Here is a 19,205-nt window from a genome sequence, read left to right on the forward strand (position 1 = left end):
ATTGCAAGAACTGGATAATCGGACGGTGGGCAGTCGCCAGGAATCTACGAGATTCTAAGCAACCGTGTGCTGGCAAAACTTATCCTCTATTTTTAAATAGTTGTAAGTAACCTACTATCTTTTTTTCTCTTCATGCAACTATGCCACATTATCAAGTCATGCATATGGTCGTAAGTTATAATTTGTGCACTGATCTATTCATGCAACCACGCCACCTCAGCAACCATGCATGTTAATTGGTTTCACTTATTTTTTGCGGGTAGACGGTCATGCTACACATTTTTGCCGCATGACCTACATATATTTGTTAAAAATAGCAACCCGTTTGACTTTCAACCCCGATAGATTTTCTCTTTTTATACAACGTTTTATCACATGTTTCATATACTTTATTATTTTCAAAATATATCCTGAGAGCGTTAAATTTATTTTTGCAATACTTTTAGTTTTCTACTCCCTCCGTCCCGAAATGTAAGACGTTTTTTAACACTATGATAAAAAGCGTCTTACATTCGGGATGGAGGGAGTAGCATATATTTATGCATATGGTTTATCAAGGTTCCTGCAGTAACGTATGAGGTATCATCTAGTTTTAAAACAGTTATTGCAAATGCGAGGACAAGGAGGACGCAATGCATATACACCAGTACTGTACATGGCATGCACGTATACGGAGTTCCGTCCACCAGACTGATGGATGTGGATAGGAATGCCTAGGTTAAGCAGAAGTGTACCTCAGAGCGTATCTAGGTAATTTTGAGGTGCAAGCAACACCACTGGGGTTTCTTGCCGGGTACAACTGGTCTAATCTGCAGCAGTATATTAATTCAACGGACCGGTAGAACGTCCTTGTGTTGCTGTACAAGGGTTTCTTCCTCCTTGCACGCTAACCATTGCCAAGATCGACGGCTTTACTGGGCACTAGCTGGTGTTCTGGCAAGCTGATGTTGAGTTTGATGTCCAGGACAAATCACACACGCATGCGCATGAAAGGGTCTGTTGCTTATGCTTGTTGCACACATGCATACATGGACCGGCCTATGCTTTCGAAACAACCACTAATTGGTTGCACCATCTCGAGTAGGGCGTCCTACTTACACCTAGAATTTCATTGTTCGAAATAAACCATCAATGTCTATCAAAAGAGTGTAGTACAACCTTCATTTCGAATTACTTGTCTTAAGTTTGTCTAGATACGCATGAATATAGACACATTTTAGTGTTAAATACATCTGTATCTGGGTAAATCTAAGATAAATAATTTGAGACAGAGGAAGTAGTATATGACATGGAGAATTAGAAAAACTTTGGAAAATGGGGCTTGATTACTTGAACAAAAATGACGTGTCTATGTAGGATCACCATGTGGACGCATGGCGACTTGGCAAAGCAAAGGTGGCATGTGTCCGGCCAGCCAGCCGGTAGTAACTTTGAGCTTTGCATGTCACGCAATCTCAGTATCTGTATGCGCGCCAAAAGAAAAGCCAAAGTGGTCGTGGTAGGTCAAGCGACCACGGCACGTGGACACGTGCGCACACATGTTTGTTCCTTTTTGTTGCTTCAATCAGTTGCTGCTCGACACTACTGTGCATGTGTACAATACGTCCAAACATTATCAACTCGGGAAGCATACTTAATTTGTCTGTAGACAGCACTGTCGTCTGCTAACATTGAGGCGATGCCAGGAGCATAGTAGCTGTTTGGGCTTAATTAACGGATCCTATCATTCTGTGCATTAAGTGATTAATTATTGTACGTCGCCAGCTCCATGATTTAGTCTGTGGTGCTTCACAGCTCGCCAGTAGCGACAGTTTATGTTTGGTTCTTGGCCCGTGGCGCCTATCAACTGCCCGTTTTCCGTGATCACAAGCAGGATCACTGTACCAGTAGGATATCGCCACTCCTTATGCCGACCCACCCGATTATTTTTATCAGTACGATTCTTGGAGCATTTGTATGCATCGATTGATCGGACTAAACGCTGCTAGGACCCAACTACTAGCCGAGTTTTCGTGCACGTATACATGTGTGCGCAAACCACCATCGTGAACCTGGATACTAAGGCCAACTCCACCGCGCGACCCCAAACGGACGTCTGTTTTGTCCGGATTCTGTCCGTTTGGGTAGGGCAATGGGGGCGTGTCCGGGCCTGTCCTGGGATGCGGTGGCCGTGCGCCCAGCGCGCGGACGCATCTTGGCCGCATCCTGTCCGCGTACATTTTTCTTTACAAGTTCTTAACTTCTTTTCATCATTCATTTTCGGTACATGAAAAATACATCATCACATTTTGACTAGTAAAGCAAGACAAAAAAACAAAAATAACAAGAATACATTTTAGAAGATATCCAACTTCCATAACTGCTCCCTTGAGTTGGGTTAGGGCCTTCTCGATGCACTCATTGTTGATCTGTGGCGGAGGCTCGATCTGGCATCCTTCTTTCTTCTTCAAGCCAGAAGTCGATGTTGCTTCCTCACACCTAGTCTCATGTCTAGCCTCTTATCTAGCAACAAGTGCACTTGTCTCATCTACAGCCTCTATGCTAGCTAAATGTGCACGGACATGTACTAAATTTCGCTCTATCAATATATCGATGTACTCTTCTTCCCAATACCAAATCTTGCATCCACGCTACACAATAAAATTTGTAGTTAGCACAACCAGTCAAAACTAGAGCACAAACCGAAGCTAAAAAGAGCACATACCCCATCGTTTAAGCACTTGATGAACACCCATCCGGGATGTTCCGGCGTTGTAGACACGCGGCGCACGACCATCCTTGGGCAATGGTCGCGCTTAATGAGTGGCAACGGTGCGCCGACGAGCTTTTGGGCAAGCACCAAGCCCGGCCGACCGCCATTCGTGTATCTGCCGGCGGACCACCGACAGTGCAGATCCGAGCGGCTAGAGGATGAGCCACTGCCTGCATGTGGCCTTGCGGCCCTGCCAGGGCCTTCCGGCGAGGTGCCCGGCCAGTCCATGGCGCGGCCCGACCTCCCACAGCCGGGCGAGCTCAAGACCGACCGGATCCGCCCCAAATCCGGCCGGCGGGTGCGCAAACCAGGTGGCCGTGGTTGGGTAGCTCGGCGGCGCCGAGGGGAAGGGGCGGCGACAGCGAGGGGAAGAGTGGAGGGGGGTGCGACCGGAGGGAGGGAGGGGGGCTAATAGAAAAAAGCCCGCCCTGTGCCATCGATGGGCGGGCCAGGGAAGGACACGCGCAGATGGCCCGCGCGTCCGCGTGGTGTCCGTTTCACCCCAAAGCGGCGCAAACTTGGGCCGCGGATGGGTCGAAAGCGGACACAAAACGGACAAAAGTCCGTTTGCTCCCGCGCGCTGGGCCGCCTCGTTTGTCCGTTTTACCTCAAACGGATGAGGGCGGACAGGATAGGATCGCGCGGTGGAGTTGGCCTAAGAAATGTGACCCCTTCATCCTGACCAGCTATCTCGGCTGACACGCAAGATCACCGCATCGCCATGCTCCTAAGGCCACTGAAGACGAGGCAGCTCGGCGGCTGCGTGACAGGAGGCAGAAAACCCTAGCGGCCTTCCTCCTAGCTAGCCACGTTTAATCCAACTTCGCAACAACAGAAAACCCACATTTAACCCATTTTCCAAAATAATAAATGAAAAGAAAAGAAGAAGAACCAACCTCCTACTACTACTACAGCAGATGGCCAGCTATCGAGGCTGACACGCGAGATCGCCGCCGGTTTGGCGGTCTCCCTCGGCGACGGCGACTCCACAACGCCTCGATTCCCGAAAACGAACGGACTAGCACTAGCGTACCGACGTACGTCGCGGCAGAGCAAACAGCGACAAATCTCCGTGTCAGGATCAGGATTACCCGATAAAACATAGCCTCCCGTCTGCATGCACACATTCATGTGCTGATCTGCATCCGAGGGCCAGACCAGACCGCGTGTTCTCTGCCCAGGGCACGCAGCATCCGATGCCCGCCTGCTCGTTCACGGCGGCCGCGCTCGGCCGACACGGCCCCGTGATCCACCGGCACAGTGTCCGCGTCCGTGTCCGTGGCACCGCCCGCGCGCGCACACGGGCAGGGGAACCGGGCCTGCCGAATTTCTCCAGGGGCTCGTGCTGCTCCCATCCAAACGCAAGGCCACGGCCACTACTACATTGCTCTGTGTACGTACGTACGCACAGTGGTAAAGCGACAAGCTGGGGTGGCCGGAGCCGGTAATTTTCCCGGACCAGACCAGGCTGGCGGGAGGACAAAGGATAACCAAAGCCCCACAGCGAGAGGGACGGACGGACTACGGGCTAGCTGGATTAATTGCAGCGCACTCCCAAAGATTTGCATTTGCATTTGCATCTCGCGGCGGTACCACTACTAGTTCGTGGTACTAGCGTCCATGGTTAAACTAAACCAGGCCAAAGATCACGAGCAACGGCGGTGGTGGTGCGTGGGCGAGGGCACGGGCAGGAAGCAACGAATGTTTTCTCACCCGGCCATGGCCGTCCGTCGCCCGTCCAGGATCGCCGCTGCTTTCTCCTTTATTTCTAATTTTTTTATTTACTCTGCTAGGGTTCTCTTTCTAGGGTGTGTGAATTTACTTGTAGCAGCTGCTACCACTTCCAGTACTAGTACACAGTTTCTTCCCCTTGCGGCCTTCAAGTACTGGTACTATACTGTACGAGTACTAGTGGTGTTCGGTGCCTCGGCCACCTTCCCCCTCCTCCTCCTCCCCCCCCCTCGCGCTGCTCTTCCCTACACCCTCCCCACATGGGCCCGCGATTGCTCATGGCGTGCTACCCGAATGGCGGTCAGGCTCCCTCCTTTTCAGCCGCTCTAGGGGCTTCTTGCGGGTGCGGCGCCGCGCCTGAACCCACGCGGCTCTGATCCCCTCCTCCTGCTGCTGCGGCTGCGGCTCTTGCTACGAGCGACGGCGAGATGTGGCGTCTTGCCTGCGTGGTGGTGCTGCTTCTCGCTTCTCTCCTTGGATCCACAGGTGAGAAATGTTTTAGCATTGCGCAGCTTTCAGCTCTCTCCTCCTCTTCTCCCCGGGTTTCATGGCGTGGTTTGTTTGGGGTGGGAAATTGGGGATCAGCTCATGTGCAGCTGCCGGACAATGCGAATTCTTGGCTGTTTCTCCATGACATTTCCCCCCCTTTTTTTTTGCCTCGGCTGAGCAATTTGAGGCGGAGACCTGTGGATTCCACAATTTTTCTTCCAAATGCGCAGGCTGGCTAGCTGATCTGCTGCCAGGAAACCGCGCTTCACCGTTTTTTATTCAGGATTTGAGCAAACCATAGGAGAGTTTTGTCAAGCTTGGTAGCAGGACTAAGCGCATGTGCTCCTTACTTCTGAATTCTCATCAAGAGTGACGGCGCAATGTCGGCGTCTTGGGCATTTCCCGTTCCCCTGTCTTTGGCTGTCACTGCAACTGCGAGCCACTTTAATTGCGTCGCATGTGCTTGCTGCCTCATCTACCTGTGTGTTTTGGCCGTGATATCGCAAGAACAATTAATAATTTTTGGCCGCATGCGCCGGATGATGCATCACTATGTGCCATTTTTCATGTTCCAAGCTTTCAATAATTGCTCTTGCTTTGCAACTTTTGTGGTGAAAAGACACTGGAGATTTGCCTCCGATAGCAACCTGCAGATTGTCTGATATTATTAAACTCAGAGCTTAGTCATTACACAGTTAGTAGTGTACACTACATACTTTACCTGCTCCCTGAACCTGTGTTCTTCACTCTACTCTAGGTACTGATCTGGCGCCTGCTCCTGCGGTTGGTAATTCGCCTGTCGATCAAGGACATGCTTCTAGTCCTCCTGGACCTTCCTCCGCCCTCGGTCCAGTAACTCTTCCAGCAGGTAGCTCTGAATTTTCAAAGATCATCAGCAAACATTGATGTGCAGGCCCTTCCTTACATTGATCTGTTGCAGCACCCCCTACCCCATCAGCAAGCCCTCCCCTCCAGAAGGGGGCTGTGAGCCCTGCAGTTCCGCCGGAGCCGCAGGTCGCACCGGCTCCGGTAGCCCCCCATAAAGGTAGCTCACATTCAGTCAGATATGGCATTTCCAGTCCTGATGTGTGCATCACTAACTGAATCTTATGTAGGTTCTAATGCGCCGCCTCCGGTCGTGTCTGCGCCGCCTCCAGTCGTGTCTGCACCTCCTCCGGTTGTGTTTTTGTCTCCTCCAGTTGAGCCTGCTCCTCCTCCTGCTGTCATTGAGGGGGTGCCCCCGGCAGCAGCTCCTCCGCCGCAAGCTGCAGCTGGAAACCCCGCACCAATACTTCCTGGGTCACCTGCATTGCTACCTTCAGTTCAGGCTCCTGCGCCATCTGTGGCTGTGAAGCCTAATCTGCTACTACCACCTCCTGCTTCACTACCTTCAGTTCAGGCTCCGACTCCATCTGTGGCTGTGAAGCCTAATGTGCCACTAGCACCTCCTCCTTCAATACCTTCAGTTCAGGCTCCTGCTCCATCTGTGGCTGTGAAGCCTAATGTGCCACTAGTGCCTCCTCCTTCACTATCTTCAGTTCAAGCTCCTGCTCCATCTGTGGCTGTGAAGCCTAATGTGCCACTAGCGCCTCCGCCTTCTGTGAACAATCAACCAGGTAGACCAATTGGATCAGGTATACATTCTGCTGGTAACGATTCATAAGCTTAGGTTCCCGAATTCTTGATGTACCGGAAGTTCATAAAAAATGTGCAAATATGTTCCTTCCCTCATTATTCACTCCTGCATTTTCCCTCTCCAGGTAACGATATCCCTCCATATCCACCACCTGAAGGCATTTTCCCGGCAGTTCCTCCTTCCACTTCAGGTAAATCACTTCCATGGGATAGATCAAATTTGACAGGTTGCATATGTTTTACCATTTACCGTTCTTCTTAGTAGTTCCTCCAGAACATGTGAAACCTCCAATTTCACCACCTATTATCGCACACGCACCTCAACAACAAGCACAAGCTCCAAATGCCGAGCATAAAAATGGTGAGTATTAAAAAATTCTGTTGCTATTTGTTTGACAATTGTCATTTGTTCTTTGATATTGAACTTCATATTTATTGTAGGAAACACGGCACCCCCAGCAAATACTTCCCCTCCTGCAAGTGGTAAGAACCATGACATTCAACGTGCACCTCCACCAAAGGAACCTAGTACTGCACCGGTTCACAAATCACCAATTAGAGGTAATCTCAAAAAATTAAATAAAATTGGCAGCTTGTTTGTGAAAGACAATATATCTTGACTACTGAAATTCCTGATTTCAGGGTTTGCGCCTGCAGCTAGTCCTCTGCCCCACAACACAAATATGCCTACACTCCCGAGGAATGCATCAACGGTTCCACATGCTGAACCCCCATCGTTAGGGGTAGCTCCTAAGCCAGCACCCACTAGCAGATCTCATCCTCCGACACCAACGAAAGGAGAACGTCGATCATTTTCCCCATCTTACCCACCACCCCATGCTCAAGGTTCAGCATAATGCCTCTTGAAAAACCTAGCTATTATCTATTGTGAGTGTTAAGATTCTCAAAAGTTCAGTGTTATAGGTCCCGAGGTCTCGCGAGCTCAACCTCCACAGCAGGTTGGGGCTAAAAGGCAAAATCATCATGCACCTCCACCGATGATTCAAGGTAATGGTAGTTGTTCCTTCTATAAGACATTGGTTTCATTTTCTTGAAAAAAAAACATTGTTTCATTTCATAGTACTAAGACTTTCATTGTTTTTCCTGTCCAGGCCATCCAAACCTCCATGTGCATCCTCCATCTCCTCCACCAGTGTCACCAAAGGGCCCCTCTAATGGCAGCAAAAGTACTTTCAAGCCTTCTTGCTTTGCCTTGTTTAGTATTTGTCTCCTGATTTCAGTACAGATCTTTGAAGCTTCAGTCATTTTCAGGACACGGTGTTTCTCCTACTCTTCCACCAGTTCCTCCTGAAACAGAACCCAAAGCACCATCAACTCATCCTATTTGGGCGTTGCCCCCACCACCACCTAATTTAGGTACATTTTTCTTTATGTATTCTCATACTTTTGTCCTTTCAAACTTTATATACTGGATCGGTGCATATTGGGTAATACTGATGATTCTTACCTAGTGAAGCGTTAACATGCAGATTGCAAATCGTTAGTGTGCCCAGAGCCTCTAACGGATCCACCTGCGGGAGCTCCATGTGCTTGTGTTCTACCAATTAAAGTTGGAATCCGTTTAAGTGTGGACCTTTATTCATTCTTTCCGTTAGTTTCGGATTTTGCTGACGAAGTGGGATCTGGGGTAAACATGGCACGGCGGCAGGTTCGTGTTATGGGTGCAAATGTGGCTGGCGATCAACCTGACAAGACAGTAGTTCTTGTGCATCTGGTACCAATGCATGTGAATTTTGATAAAGCTACTGCCTTGTTGACATTTCAAAGCTTGTGGAGCAAAAAGATTTCTCTCAAACCGTCAGTTTTCGGGGACTATGAGATTCTCTATGTTGTCTATCCAGGTATGTATTCGCTGCTTGTGTCCTTGGACTCTCTTATTTGGTTATTTGTAGTTGGTCAATGCTACCAGCTATTTTCAGTATACTGTAGTCATTTGATTGATCTCATAAACATCAGTGGATTCAGTGCGTCATGCTCATCATATTTCATTGTTAAGCATTTTGAACTTCTGCACTAAGAGTTTCACCAAAGATTTGTATTTTGTTCAGGGCTTCCTCCTTCTCCACCTTCAGCACCAGCTGGTGCATTCGGCAACAGCAGAAATGCAAGGGCAATGAAGCCCCTGGGGGTTGATGTAGGAAAACCCCCCAAAAAAGTGAATGGGAGCGTAATTGCTATTGCTGTTCTATCCACTGTTATAGCATTGATTATTTGCACTGTGGCTGCATGGTTGCTGATACTCAGATTCAGGGATTCAGATGACATGGCTCAAGGATATCCACATAGTGCAATTCCAAAAATTTCCAGGTCTTCCGGTATGTGTACATGTCCTTCTAATATCTATAATCATATTATATTGTGATGTTACTTGCCTTAGCTGTTCGATTGACAACAGAACAATAGCTGCACATTTTCAGCCAAGTGTCTCCAGTTCCAACTGGCTATTGAATTCAATGTGTCCTATAGGCAAATATTTCCAGTAATGCCCTTTGGGAGGGAACACCGTATTGTTGGCATATTTTACTGTGCCACATGAGATACAGCCTTGGCCTTCGATGCAGCACATGCTTTCGAACATCCCGTATAGAAAAACTGCACCCCATAATGATATTTTTAATATTTTGTCCTGGTCGTAGACACTAATTTGTACTTATAAAATAGACATGTAAAGCCACGATGTTGTCCTCGTATGATCCTTCCACAGACCCCACCTGATGTGGGAGCTTCTAGCACTGGGTCTGTCTTTATAGAAAATGGAAGCTTCGTTATCCCCGGCCTCGGCATCATCCTTCATGAAGTGGATGATTTTGAAAGTTGATTCTTAATCTAACGGTTAATTCACTAGCTGCAAATGTTAGAAAATAGGTTTAGAGATGTGCAGCTGGTCAGTTAAACATTTCTAGACACAAAGTTGCACAAACGTTTTTGTGCTACCGTAGACTTGATGATGTGCAACTCAGTTGACCCAGAAATAACAATTACTCAGACGAGTGACAAATATCAAATCTGCATATGCCAAGCATATTTTTCAGATAATAATAGGTCAGAATGGAAAAATCAATTTTATTATTTTTCTCAAAAGATCGAAAAGGGGATAACCCCAGCCTCTGCATTATTGTGATGCACACAGCCAACTTTTAGTAAAAAGATAGTCTACATTTCAACTGCTAACCCACAACGTTTATGGTAGCATTTCAGATGAGGCGTTTTCACTTCTGAACGTCTGTATCATTTTGTTGTTAAAGTAATATCTGTCCATTTTTACCAGCAACAAGTTTCCATCCTGAAACACCTCATGATTGCAGGGACGTGTAACACACTTTTAGCTGGTCGCCGTAGTACACAATCAGGTCCATCAAGTTCACTGGGATCAAGTATGGCAGCATACACAGGGCAGGCAAAGACATTCAAATTTGCTGAGATAGAAAAGGCTACAAATGGCTTTGATGATTCGTCGATAGTTGGGGAAGGTGGCTTCGGATGTGTGTACCAAGGGACACTTGAAGATGGAACCACAGTTGCGGTAAAGGTTCTGAAAAGATTTGATGGCCAAGGTGAACGAGAGTTCTTGGCAGAGGTTGAGATGCTGGGACGCTTGCATCACCGAAATTTGGTCAAGTTGTTGGGCATATGCGTAGAGGAGAACGCTCGGTGTCTGGTATATGAACTTATTCCAAATGGCAGTGTTGAGTCCCATTTGCATGGTAAGTATGTTATTGCAGATTTAACTCCGCCAGCATATGGAAGTGGTGTCAGCAGTTGATTGAAACTAATTACTTAATGTGTTGGCTCACTGTAGGAGCCGATCGCGAGATAGCTCCACTTGATTGGAATGCACGTATGAAGATAGCCCTGGGGGCAGGGCGGGCACTAGCATATCTACATGAAGACTCAAGCCCTTGTGTGATTCATCGTGATTTCAAGTCAAGCAACATACTGCTAGAGCATGATTTCACACCAAAAGTATCTGACTTCGGACTGGCCAGGACTGCGAGGGGGGAGGGGAACCAGCACATCTCCACTCGTGTCATGGGAACATTCGGGTAAGGACTATCTCCTCCTCAACGTCTCGATATAGTTTTAAACATGGTATGATATTCTGTCTTTCTTCTCAGCTATGTTGCACCGGAGTACGCCATGACGGGCCATCTTCTTGTCAAGAGTGATGTATACAGCTATGGCGTCGTATTACTTGAGCTTCTCACAGGTAGGAAGCCTGTGGACATGTCTCAGCCTGCAGGCCAAGAAAGCCTAGTCGCATGGGCTCGCCCATATCTGACAAATGTGGTGGGCTTGCGTCAAGCTGTTGATCCACTTCTTGGCCCTAATGTGCCACTGGACAACGTGGCAAAAGCAGCTGCCATCGCATCCATGTGTGTACAGCCTGAGGTTGCACACCGACCGAGCATGAGCGAAGTTGTGCAGGCCTTGAAACTTGTCTGCAGCGAGGGTGATGAGGGCCTTGGTTCGGGAAGTTTCAGCCAGGAATTGGCGGCTCGTACGACAGCGGCTCACGATGTAACTGGCATGGAAGCGGAGAGGGTGCTATTATCTGAGATGTTTGGCTCAACACCTGTCTTCACTCCAGCTGCTGATTCAGGTTCTTTCCGCATGCAGTCCAGCTCTGGCCCTCTGATGACAGGCAAGAACAAGAAGTTCTGGCAGAGAATGCGAAACTTGTCGAGAGGTAGTATGAGTGAGCATGGTGCTTCACCAGATTTTGAGACACACTCACAGTGTAGCAATAGGTGAGTTTTTTTATGTTCTGTCCAGCTTCCAGTCTCGACAAGATGAATATTCAGATGACTGGACATAAGGAGTTTGAAGACCTAGTTTGTGTACATTGTGCATGTGGAGATAAAGGCTATATATAGTTACGGATCAGCAGAGTAGCAGACCGGGTCATGGGTTATGGATCACCAGAGGCTTGAATAAGATCTGTTCAGATCTGGTTCCTCATTTAACGGGTTCTGCTATACTGCTATGTGGCCATACACAGATACGCCTGCCTTCCGATTTTTATCGCTTCTCTTTTTTCGGCATGTCAGTTTGAGTTAGTTCGTTTTCCCTTTTTTGTTTGGTTAGCTGTTTGGTAGGAATTGTCAATGTATAGATTTTGAGTTTTTGGGACTACATTTGGCCATGTGAATTTCAGCTTCATGTACGCTAGCATTTGCTGCAATGAAGGTGATAGCTTCTCAGTGTTGTGATTATTTGCTGCTTCACAACTTGTTTTACTAGTGAAATTCTTTTCTGAAGAAAGTATGCAGTCTAACTCTGTCAGGTCTTCTTTCTCTCCTCTAATCAGATTGAATATATATGTCAATTGTTGCTGCGAAACTTGTTAAGAACTGATGTATTCTGAATAGGAAACTTGGATCTGTGCATCTAAAAAATTCTGCAGCACTCTAGCACTTACCACCCTTCAGAACACATGAGTTTAGCTATAAGGGCACTTTCTTTTCCTGAAAAGCCACTTCATTAGTTGGTGACCAAAGGTTTCAGCTCGATGTTGCAAGTTTCCTAACACCTTTTGTTCATTTCCCATCACAGTTTTTTCCTTTTCCATTTCCCCTTTCTGCGTGGTGTGACATTGCTGTCATCACATTGCGATTACTGAATTATAATGTTTATTTAGTCCTAGATTAAACAGAGTGACAGACTGTTAGAAGTAGCAAACCTAAAGCCCTGGGGAATCAAAACCTGGATCTTGCCGTGAAAAGGGCACGAAAAGATAATTAGAAGTGTTCAAGAAAAGAAAAAGGATAATCAGAAAATAACAATGATAATGATGCAGTTCTAGGTGGTGTCAGGTAACAGGTAGAAGCTCCCTGGGGTGACAAAGCAGAAAAAGAAGATAATCAGAAGTGTTCAAGAAAAGAAAAAGGATAATCAGAAAATAACAATGATAATGATGCAGTTCTAGGTGGTGTCAGGTAACAGGTAGAAGCTCCCTGGGGTGACAAAGCAGAAAGAGAAGATAATCATAAGTTTTCAAGAAAAGAAAAAGGATAATCAGAAAATAACAATGATAATGATGCAGTTCTAGGTGGTGTCAGATAACAGGTAGAAGCTCCCTGGGGTGACAAAGCAGAAAGAGAAGATAATCAGAAGTGTTCAAGAAAAGAAAAAGGATAATCAGAAAATAACGATGATAATGATGCAGTTCTAGGTGGTGTCAGGTAACAGGTAGAAGCTCCCTGGGGTGACAAAGCAGAAAGAGAAGATAATCAGAAGTGTTCAAGAAAAGAAAAAGGATAATCAGAAAATAACAATGATAATGATGCAGTTCTAGGTGGTGTCAGGTAACAGGTAGAAGCTCCCTGGGGTGACAAAGTAGAAAAAGAAGATAATCAGAAGTGTTCAAGAAAAGAAAAAGGATAATCAGAAAATAACAATGATAATGATGTAGTTCTAGGTGGTGTCAGGTAACAGGTAGAAACTCCCTGGGGTGACAAAGCAGAAAGAGAAGATAATCATAAGTGTTCAAGAAAAGAAAAAGGATAATCAGAAAATAACAATGATAATGATGCAGTTCTAGGTGGTGTCAGATAACAGGTAGAAGCTCCCTGGGGTGACAAAGCAGAAAGAGAAGATAATCAGAAGTGTTCAAGAAAAGAAAAAGGATAATAAAAAAATAACAATGATAATGATGCAGTTCTAGGTGGTGTCAGGTAACAGGTAGAAGCTCTCTGGGATGACAAAGCAGAAAGAGAAGATAATCAGAAGTGTTCAAGAAAAAAAAAGGATAATCAGAAAATAACAATGATAATGATGCAGTTCTAGGTGGTGTCAGGTAACAGGTAGAAGCTCCCTGGATGACAAAGCAGAAAGAGACCGGCACTGAAATGCCCAGCCATTAGCTACAGCTAGGGTGCAAACCTAATGACACTCGTTGTCAGGAGTCGTTGTTAATCACTCACATGGTAGAAGCTCACTGTCAAGAATCCAAGATGCATGAGCTCACTGCTTACCTGGTGGCAAGAAGCCATTAGCAGTAGCAGTAGCAGCAGCAGCAGCAGTAGCAGTAGTAGTAGTAGTCGGTGTAGCAGGTGGCGTCTGCTGCTCCGGTTTGGTGGTGGTGTGTTGGAGACGCCGTCTCGGCATAGGTGCTTGGCTCCCTGACGAAAGTCATGCTCGACTTCGGTCTGGGCTGGTGGCGAATGATGCCTTCGGGTGTGATTTTGCCTTGTTGGAGGCGCCATCGAGGGGATCCGACACCTCTCCCTGCTTCGAGTTCTTGTCTCCCGGTGAAAACCGTGTGTAATGGTGGCGCCATTGGCGTTATTACTTTGTTGAAAGCATTGCCTTGGAGTCAAGTTGGATGCCGGGAGCACTTGGTAGTGGTGGCGCGGTGGATCTGAAGCGGGCAGCGTTTTGGTGTGCTTGGTGCCGTTGGTGGTGCATCCGTCTGGGCTGGTCGTTGGTCGGCAGGAGAGGAGCTCCTCTCGGTGACATGTCCGTCGGGGGCGATGGTGGTGGGCACTTGGAGCGCACACGACATGCTTGCAGCGCCTGGCGAGTCAGGTTGGGCGCCCTCTCGGGATCGGAGAGGCACATGTTCGCTCCTCTTTCGTCGGACATGTCGTTTCTCTCCGGCGACGGTGATGTCGTCTTACATGCTCGTGGCGGTCTTTTTGGCCTCTAGGCGTTTCCTGTATGTCCTGTGCCTGAGCCTAGGTGTGGTGTGCTCTTTGTAAAGGTTTTAGCTCGGTTTCCCTTAATTAACCGAACATCGGATTCTTTACCGCTTCTTCTAATCAATCGAAATACGCAGCTCTCCTGCGTCTATTTCAAAAAAAAATAGTAGCAGCAGCAGCGGCAGCAGCAGTAGTTCGTTGTGCTCTCTCCTTGGGTCGCGGTTTCGCTCTGCGATGGCGACGGGTAAGAGTTTGCTGGATTTGGGGTTTCAGCGTGGAGGGGCTAGGTTGGCCGGACTAACGGTGGATCAAGTGTTGGAGAGTGCGGGAGGGCCAGAAGGAGTAAATGGGCAAATCCTGGCGCCAGAGTCGGAGACGCCGGCAACCGACCGAATCGGCGGAGCCGGCGACGACGGCGAGACGTCGAGGGCGGAGTTTTTTCTTTTTTTGAGAGAGAGGGAAGTCGAGCGCGGAGGTGAGCCCGAGCCCACCAGTTTGCTTCCGTCAGACTCCGCTCTTCTGCAGCCCGGCCCAACCAAAGCCCGACGCAAAGATTTGGTGGACGCGGGCCACGCCCGCTCGCTCCTCCTTCCAGCGCGCTTCTCTGCTCTGCTTCTTTCTTTGTGCTCACCCTCCTCCGCCGCCCTAGCACGGCGCCGCACTCCGCCTGCTCGCCAGCTCCAACCAGCGCTTCAACCTCGACCGGCGGCCAGCATAGCTCCGCGCGGCGCCGCTCGGCCGTTCCCTGGAGAACGGAACTCATTAGTAACCGGAGCAAAAATCAATCCCTTCCTCTTCCTCCAGCCGGCAGCGACCCAGCCGTGGCCGGCGGCCAAGTGGGCAGCGGGGCTGGGCTAGTAGGCAGAGACGGTCGATCATCAAGCACCGGAAGCGGCGGCGTGCGTGTGATTCAGCGTTCTCCCTGCTGGTAATTTTGTGTTTCCTCGCCTCTCTCTGCTCGCTTGTGATGTCCGTCAGTCCATGTTTCATGTGTGAGATGGATGTGTCCTCGATCTTGAATTTAATTCGAGTGTCTGGAATTAATTAAGCACTAAATGGCAGTCCATACTGATTTGCACTGCAGTTTTTTCTTCTCATTCATTCTTAGTTGCTTTTATTAGGATTGAGAGAGGGGCAGGGGGGTACTGGAGACTGGAGAGTGCCATGGTTGAGTAGCTTATTCAACTCAGGCATGCAGTACTCCTATCCTATTTTGTAGCAATATGGACAAGAGATAGAAATGCTAATTTCTACTGTAGCTTCTTTTTTTTACAAGGGGAGGTGCACAATGCGCCAAATTTCATTTCAAACTGAGCTCAGATACATTGTACAGCATGAATGCTAAACCCAGGACAGTCTAAGTTAACAAGCTTCTGAACGAAAGGACAACTAGATTGCCTGTGAGCTACTCCCTCCGTCCCATAATCTAAGACGTTTTTTGACACTACACTAGTGTCAAAAAACGTCCTATATTATGGGACGGGGGAGTAGTTTTACGCACGCAAAGACAGGTTCTGATCCGGACTTTGCCCCTGCTGACATTCTAGTGTAGCTCTGCCACAGTAAGGCTCGAGGGCGTGTCCATTGGTTCTCTTGATCTTTGCCTGCTCTTCTTTTCTGCTCCTTACATCAATATGTATTAATTGAAAGACTATGTGTATGACACCTTCTTCTCAATTTGTTCTTTTTCATTGCACAGTGATGCGATGACTGCTCTGAGGGATTAGTCTGCACAATATTATGCTTTTCAACTTGCCAAGAGTCACAACACCAATTGCTGTACGGTGGTTCATCTCAGTTGCAAATGCAGCAGGCTTTGGTCGAGATGTTTCTCCTGTTCATTTCGCCGCCCTGTTAAAGGAATGCAGGTCGGTGAATGCAGTCCATCAAGTTCACCAGCAGCTCATTTCTTCGGGTCTTCTTTCTTATCCAGCGTCGTTGTTGGAAGTATCATTTCCACCTTTGCCATCTCAGCCGTATTTATCACCAAGATCTTTGGGTACTGGTGTCGTAGCTGCTTATCTTGCGTGTGGTTCCAAAGATGAGGCTCTCACAGCATTGGAGCATGTTGTGCCGTCTCCAGCTGTCTGGTGGAATCTACTCATCCGAGAACACATCAAAGAGGGCCACCTTGAACATGCCATTGCAGTATCTTGCCGGATGCTGCGTGCTGGAACCAGACCGGACCATTTTACTCTGCCGCATATACTAAAGGCCTGTGGAGAGCTACCCTCGTACCGTTGTGGTATCACACTCCATGGACTTATATGCTGCAATGGTTTTGAGTCAAACGTCTTTGTATGCAATGCATTGGTGGCGATGTATGCCCGCTGTGGTTCACTGAAGGAAGCCAGCCAGGTTTTCCAGGAAATAGCTCAGAGGGGAATTGATGATGTCATATCATGGAATTCAATTGTTGCAGCCCATGTTAAACATAATAGTCCATGGACTGCGTTGGATATGTTCTCGAAAATGTCAATGATTGTCCATGAGAAGGCTACAAATGATAGGTCTAACATCATTAGCATTGTCAACATTCTTCCTGCATGTGCTTCTCTGAAGGCACTACCCCGAACTAGAGAAATTCATGGAAATGCCATTCGGCATGGTACATTTCCAGATGTTTTTGTAGGCAATGCTCTGGTTGGTACTTATGCAAAATGTGGTTCAATGAAGGATGCGGTAAAGGTTTTCAATATGATGGAAATAAAAGATGTTGTTTCTTGGAATGCAATCGTGACTGGCTACTCCCAAAGTGGCAACTTTGAGGCAGCCTTTGAGATTTTTAAGAATATGCGCAAGGAAAACATCTCAGCAGATGTAGTGACCTGGACTGCTGTAATTGCTGGGTATGCTCAGAGAGGATGTGGCCAAGAGGCACTCAATGTTTTCCGACAAATGCTCTTTTCTGGTTCAGAGCCAAATTCTATCACAATCATCTCTGTGCTGTCTGCTTGTGCTTCCTTGGGAGCATATTCTCAGGGTATGGAAACTCATGCCTACTCTCTGAAGAATCGTCTTCTATCTTTGGATAACCATTTTGGTGGTACTGGCGATGAGGAGGATCTCATGGTGCACAATGCTTTAATAGATATGTACTCAAAGTGCAGAATCTTCAAAGCTGCACGTTCTATATTTGACTCTATACCCCGAAAGGAACGTAATGTGGTGACTTGGACTGTGATGATAGGTGGGTATGCACAATATGGGGACTCTAATGATGCCCTCGAGCTTTTCTCACAGATGCTCTCGAAACCACACGCAGTTGCCCCGAATGCATTTACGGTTTCCTGCATTCTGATGGCCTGTGCACATCTGTCAGCCCTGCGTGTTGGTAAGCAAATCCATGCTTATGTGGTTCGTCAACATCAATATGAAGCATCTACATACTTTGTGGCAAACTGTCTTATTGACATGTACTCAAAGTGTGGTGATGTCGATACAGCTAGGTATGTATTTGATGGCATGTCACAAAGGAATGACATTTCATGGACATCAATGATGGCAGGATATGGGATGCATGGTCGTGGCAATGAGGCCCTGGAAATATTTGACAAGATGCAAATGGCAGGCTTTGTTCCTGATGATATATCATTCCTGGTTGTTCTATATGCTTGCAGCCATTCTAGAATGATTGATCGAGGCCTGGATTACTTTGACAGCATGAGCAGAGATTACGGTGTGGCTGCCGGTGCAGAGCATTATGCTTGTGTCATTGACTTGCTGGCCCGCTCCGGGCAGATAGATAGGGCATGGAATATGGTCAAAGACATGCCAATGGAGCCTACTGCAGTAGTCTGGGTTGCATTGCTTAGTGCGTGTAGAGTACATTCAAATGTAGAACTTGCTGAATATGCTCTTAACAAGCTAGTTGAGATGAATGCAGAGAATGATGGATCTTACACGCTCATCTCCAACATATATGCTAATGCAAGGCGTTGGAAGGATGTAGCCAGAATCAGAAACCTGATGAAGAACTCCGGGATTAAGAAGAGGCCCGGTTGTAGTTGGGTCCAGGGTAAGAAAGGAACTGCGTCTTTCTTCGTTGGAGATCGATCGCATTCTCTATCCCCTCAGATTTATGCCCTTCTGGAGAGACTGATTGATCGCATCAAATCTATGGGTTATGTCCCTGAGACAAATTTTGCACTCCACGATGTCGATGATGAGGAGAAAAATAACCTGCTTGCTGAGCACAGCGAGAAGCTTGCTCTCGCATATGGCCTCCTCACAACTTCCCCTGGTTGTCCAATAAGGATCACAAAGAACCTGCGCGTTTGCGGTGATTGCCACAGTGCTTTCACCTACATCTCAAAGATTGTTGACCATGAGATCATTGTGCGGGACTCCAGTCGCTTCCATCATTTTAAGAATGGTGTGTGCTCTTGTGGTGACTATTGGTGATGGCTTCTGAGGCTGAAGCATAAACTGAAAGTGCATTCCAATTGGTTTTTGTACACTGAATGCACTCTTAGGAGAACTGATTAACCGCTGAAGAGCTGAATAGTTTCTCCTCGCCGTTGCTATTTTCTTTACTAATATTTCACAGTTCACTTAAGAGGTATCACCTGCAGAGTGTTGATATTTTCTCACATCTTCATTTGTTATGCTGATTTCATTAGAAAAAAGTACAATTGAAATCTATACTTTTCTTGAAAAATGTGTTTTGTCTGTCAGTATATATACTTACGTTCAGTTTTTGTCAGGCCAAATAGAGATTAATCATTTAATTTCTCTGGGTATATTTCAGAACTTTATATTTGTTCATTAAAAGGTTATTATTGGTCGGATGCTTGACTGTCGTGCCTATCAAAATCATGAAAATAAGTTACGTACTGTGTACCATTCCATTGGTCCTAATTTTCTGTTCCAGATGGATTTTGCTCATCATTGGAGGTGGTATAGTGTTCTGCTGGAGTTCTCATTTTTCGAAAAGG

The 19,205-nt window shown here is 47.1% G+C and overlaps 2 protein-coding genes across 5 annotated transcripts; both read left to right on the forward strand.

The window, feature by feature from the left end:
- Window positions 1-4,445: 4,445 nt before the first annotated feature.
- LOC123077406 (proline-rich receptor-like protein kinase PERK9) lies at window positions 4,446-11,841 on the forward strand. 4 transcript variants are annotated; one of them, XM_044499677.1, is made up of 16 exons: window positions 4,446-4,969; window positions 5,730-5,840; window positions 5,913-6,017; window positions 6,088-6,588; window positions 6,733-6,798; window positions 6,870-6,968; window positions 7,049-7,168; window positions 7,250-7,453; window positions 7,532-7,615; window positions 7,720-7,794; window positions 7,880-7,984; window positions 8,098-8,469; window positions 8,677-8,943; window positions 9,934-10,332; window positions 10,428-10,671; window positions 10,744-11,841. In XM_044499677.1, exons 1-16 carry the CDS (start codon window positions 4,912-4,914, stop codon window positions 11,378-11,380), a joined length of 3,447 nt encoding a protein of 1,148 aa, XP_044355612.1. In that variant the 5' UTR covers window positions 4,446-4,911; the 3' UTR covers window positions 11,381-11,841. The 4 variants fall into 4 exon arrangements, with proteins under 4 accessions (XP_044355612.1, XP_044355613.1, XP_044355610.1 ...); XM_044499678.1 differs by having other exon boundaries at window positions 4,447-4,969; window positions 6,873-6,968; XM_044499675.1 differs by having other exon boundaries at window positions 4,448-4,969; window positions 6,088-6,606.
- Window positions 11,842-12,040: 199 nt separating this feature from the next.
- On the forward strand, window positions 12,041-18,994 carry LOC123077407 (pentatricopeptide repeat-containing protein At5g16860). The gene is made up of 2 exons (XM_044499679.1): window positions 12,041-15,196; window positions 15,968-18,994. Exon 2 carries the CDS (start codon window positions 16,009-16,011, stop codon window positions 18,670-18,672), a length of 2,664 nt encoding a protein of 887 aa, XP_044355614.1. The 5' UTR covers window positions 12,041-15,196; window positions 15,968-16,008; the 3' UTR covers window positions 18,673-18,994.
- Window positions 18,995-19,205: the final 211 nt, after the last annotated feature.

The sequence above is a fragment of the Triticum aestivum genome, chromosome 3D (genome assembly GCF_018294505.1).
Source record: "Triticum aestivum cultivar Chinese Spring chromosome 3D, IWGSC CS RefSeq v2.1, whole genome shotgun sequence".
Classification (NCBI taxonomy): domain Eukaryota; kingdom Viridiplantae; phylum Streptophyta; class Magnoliopsida; order Poales; family Poaceae; genus Triticum; species Triticum aestivum.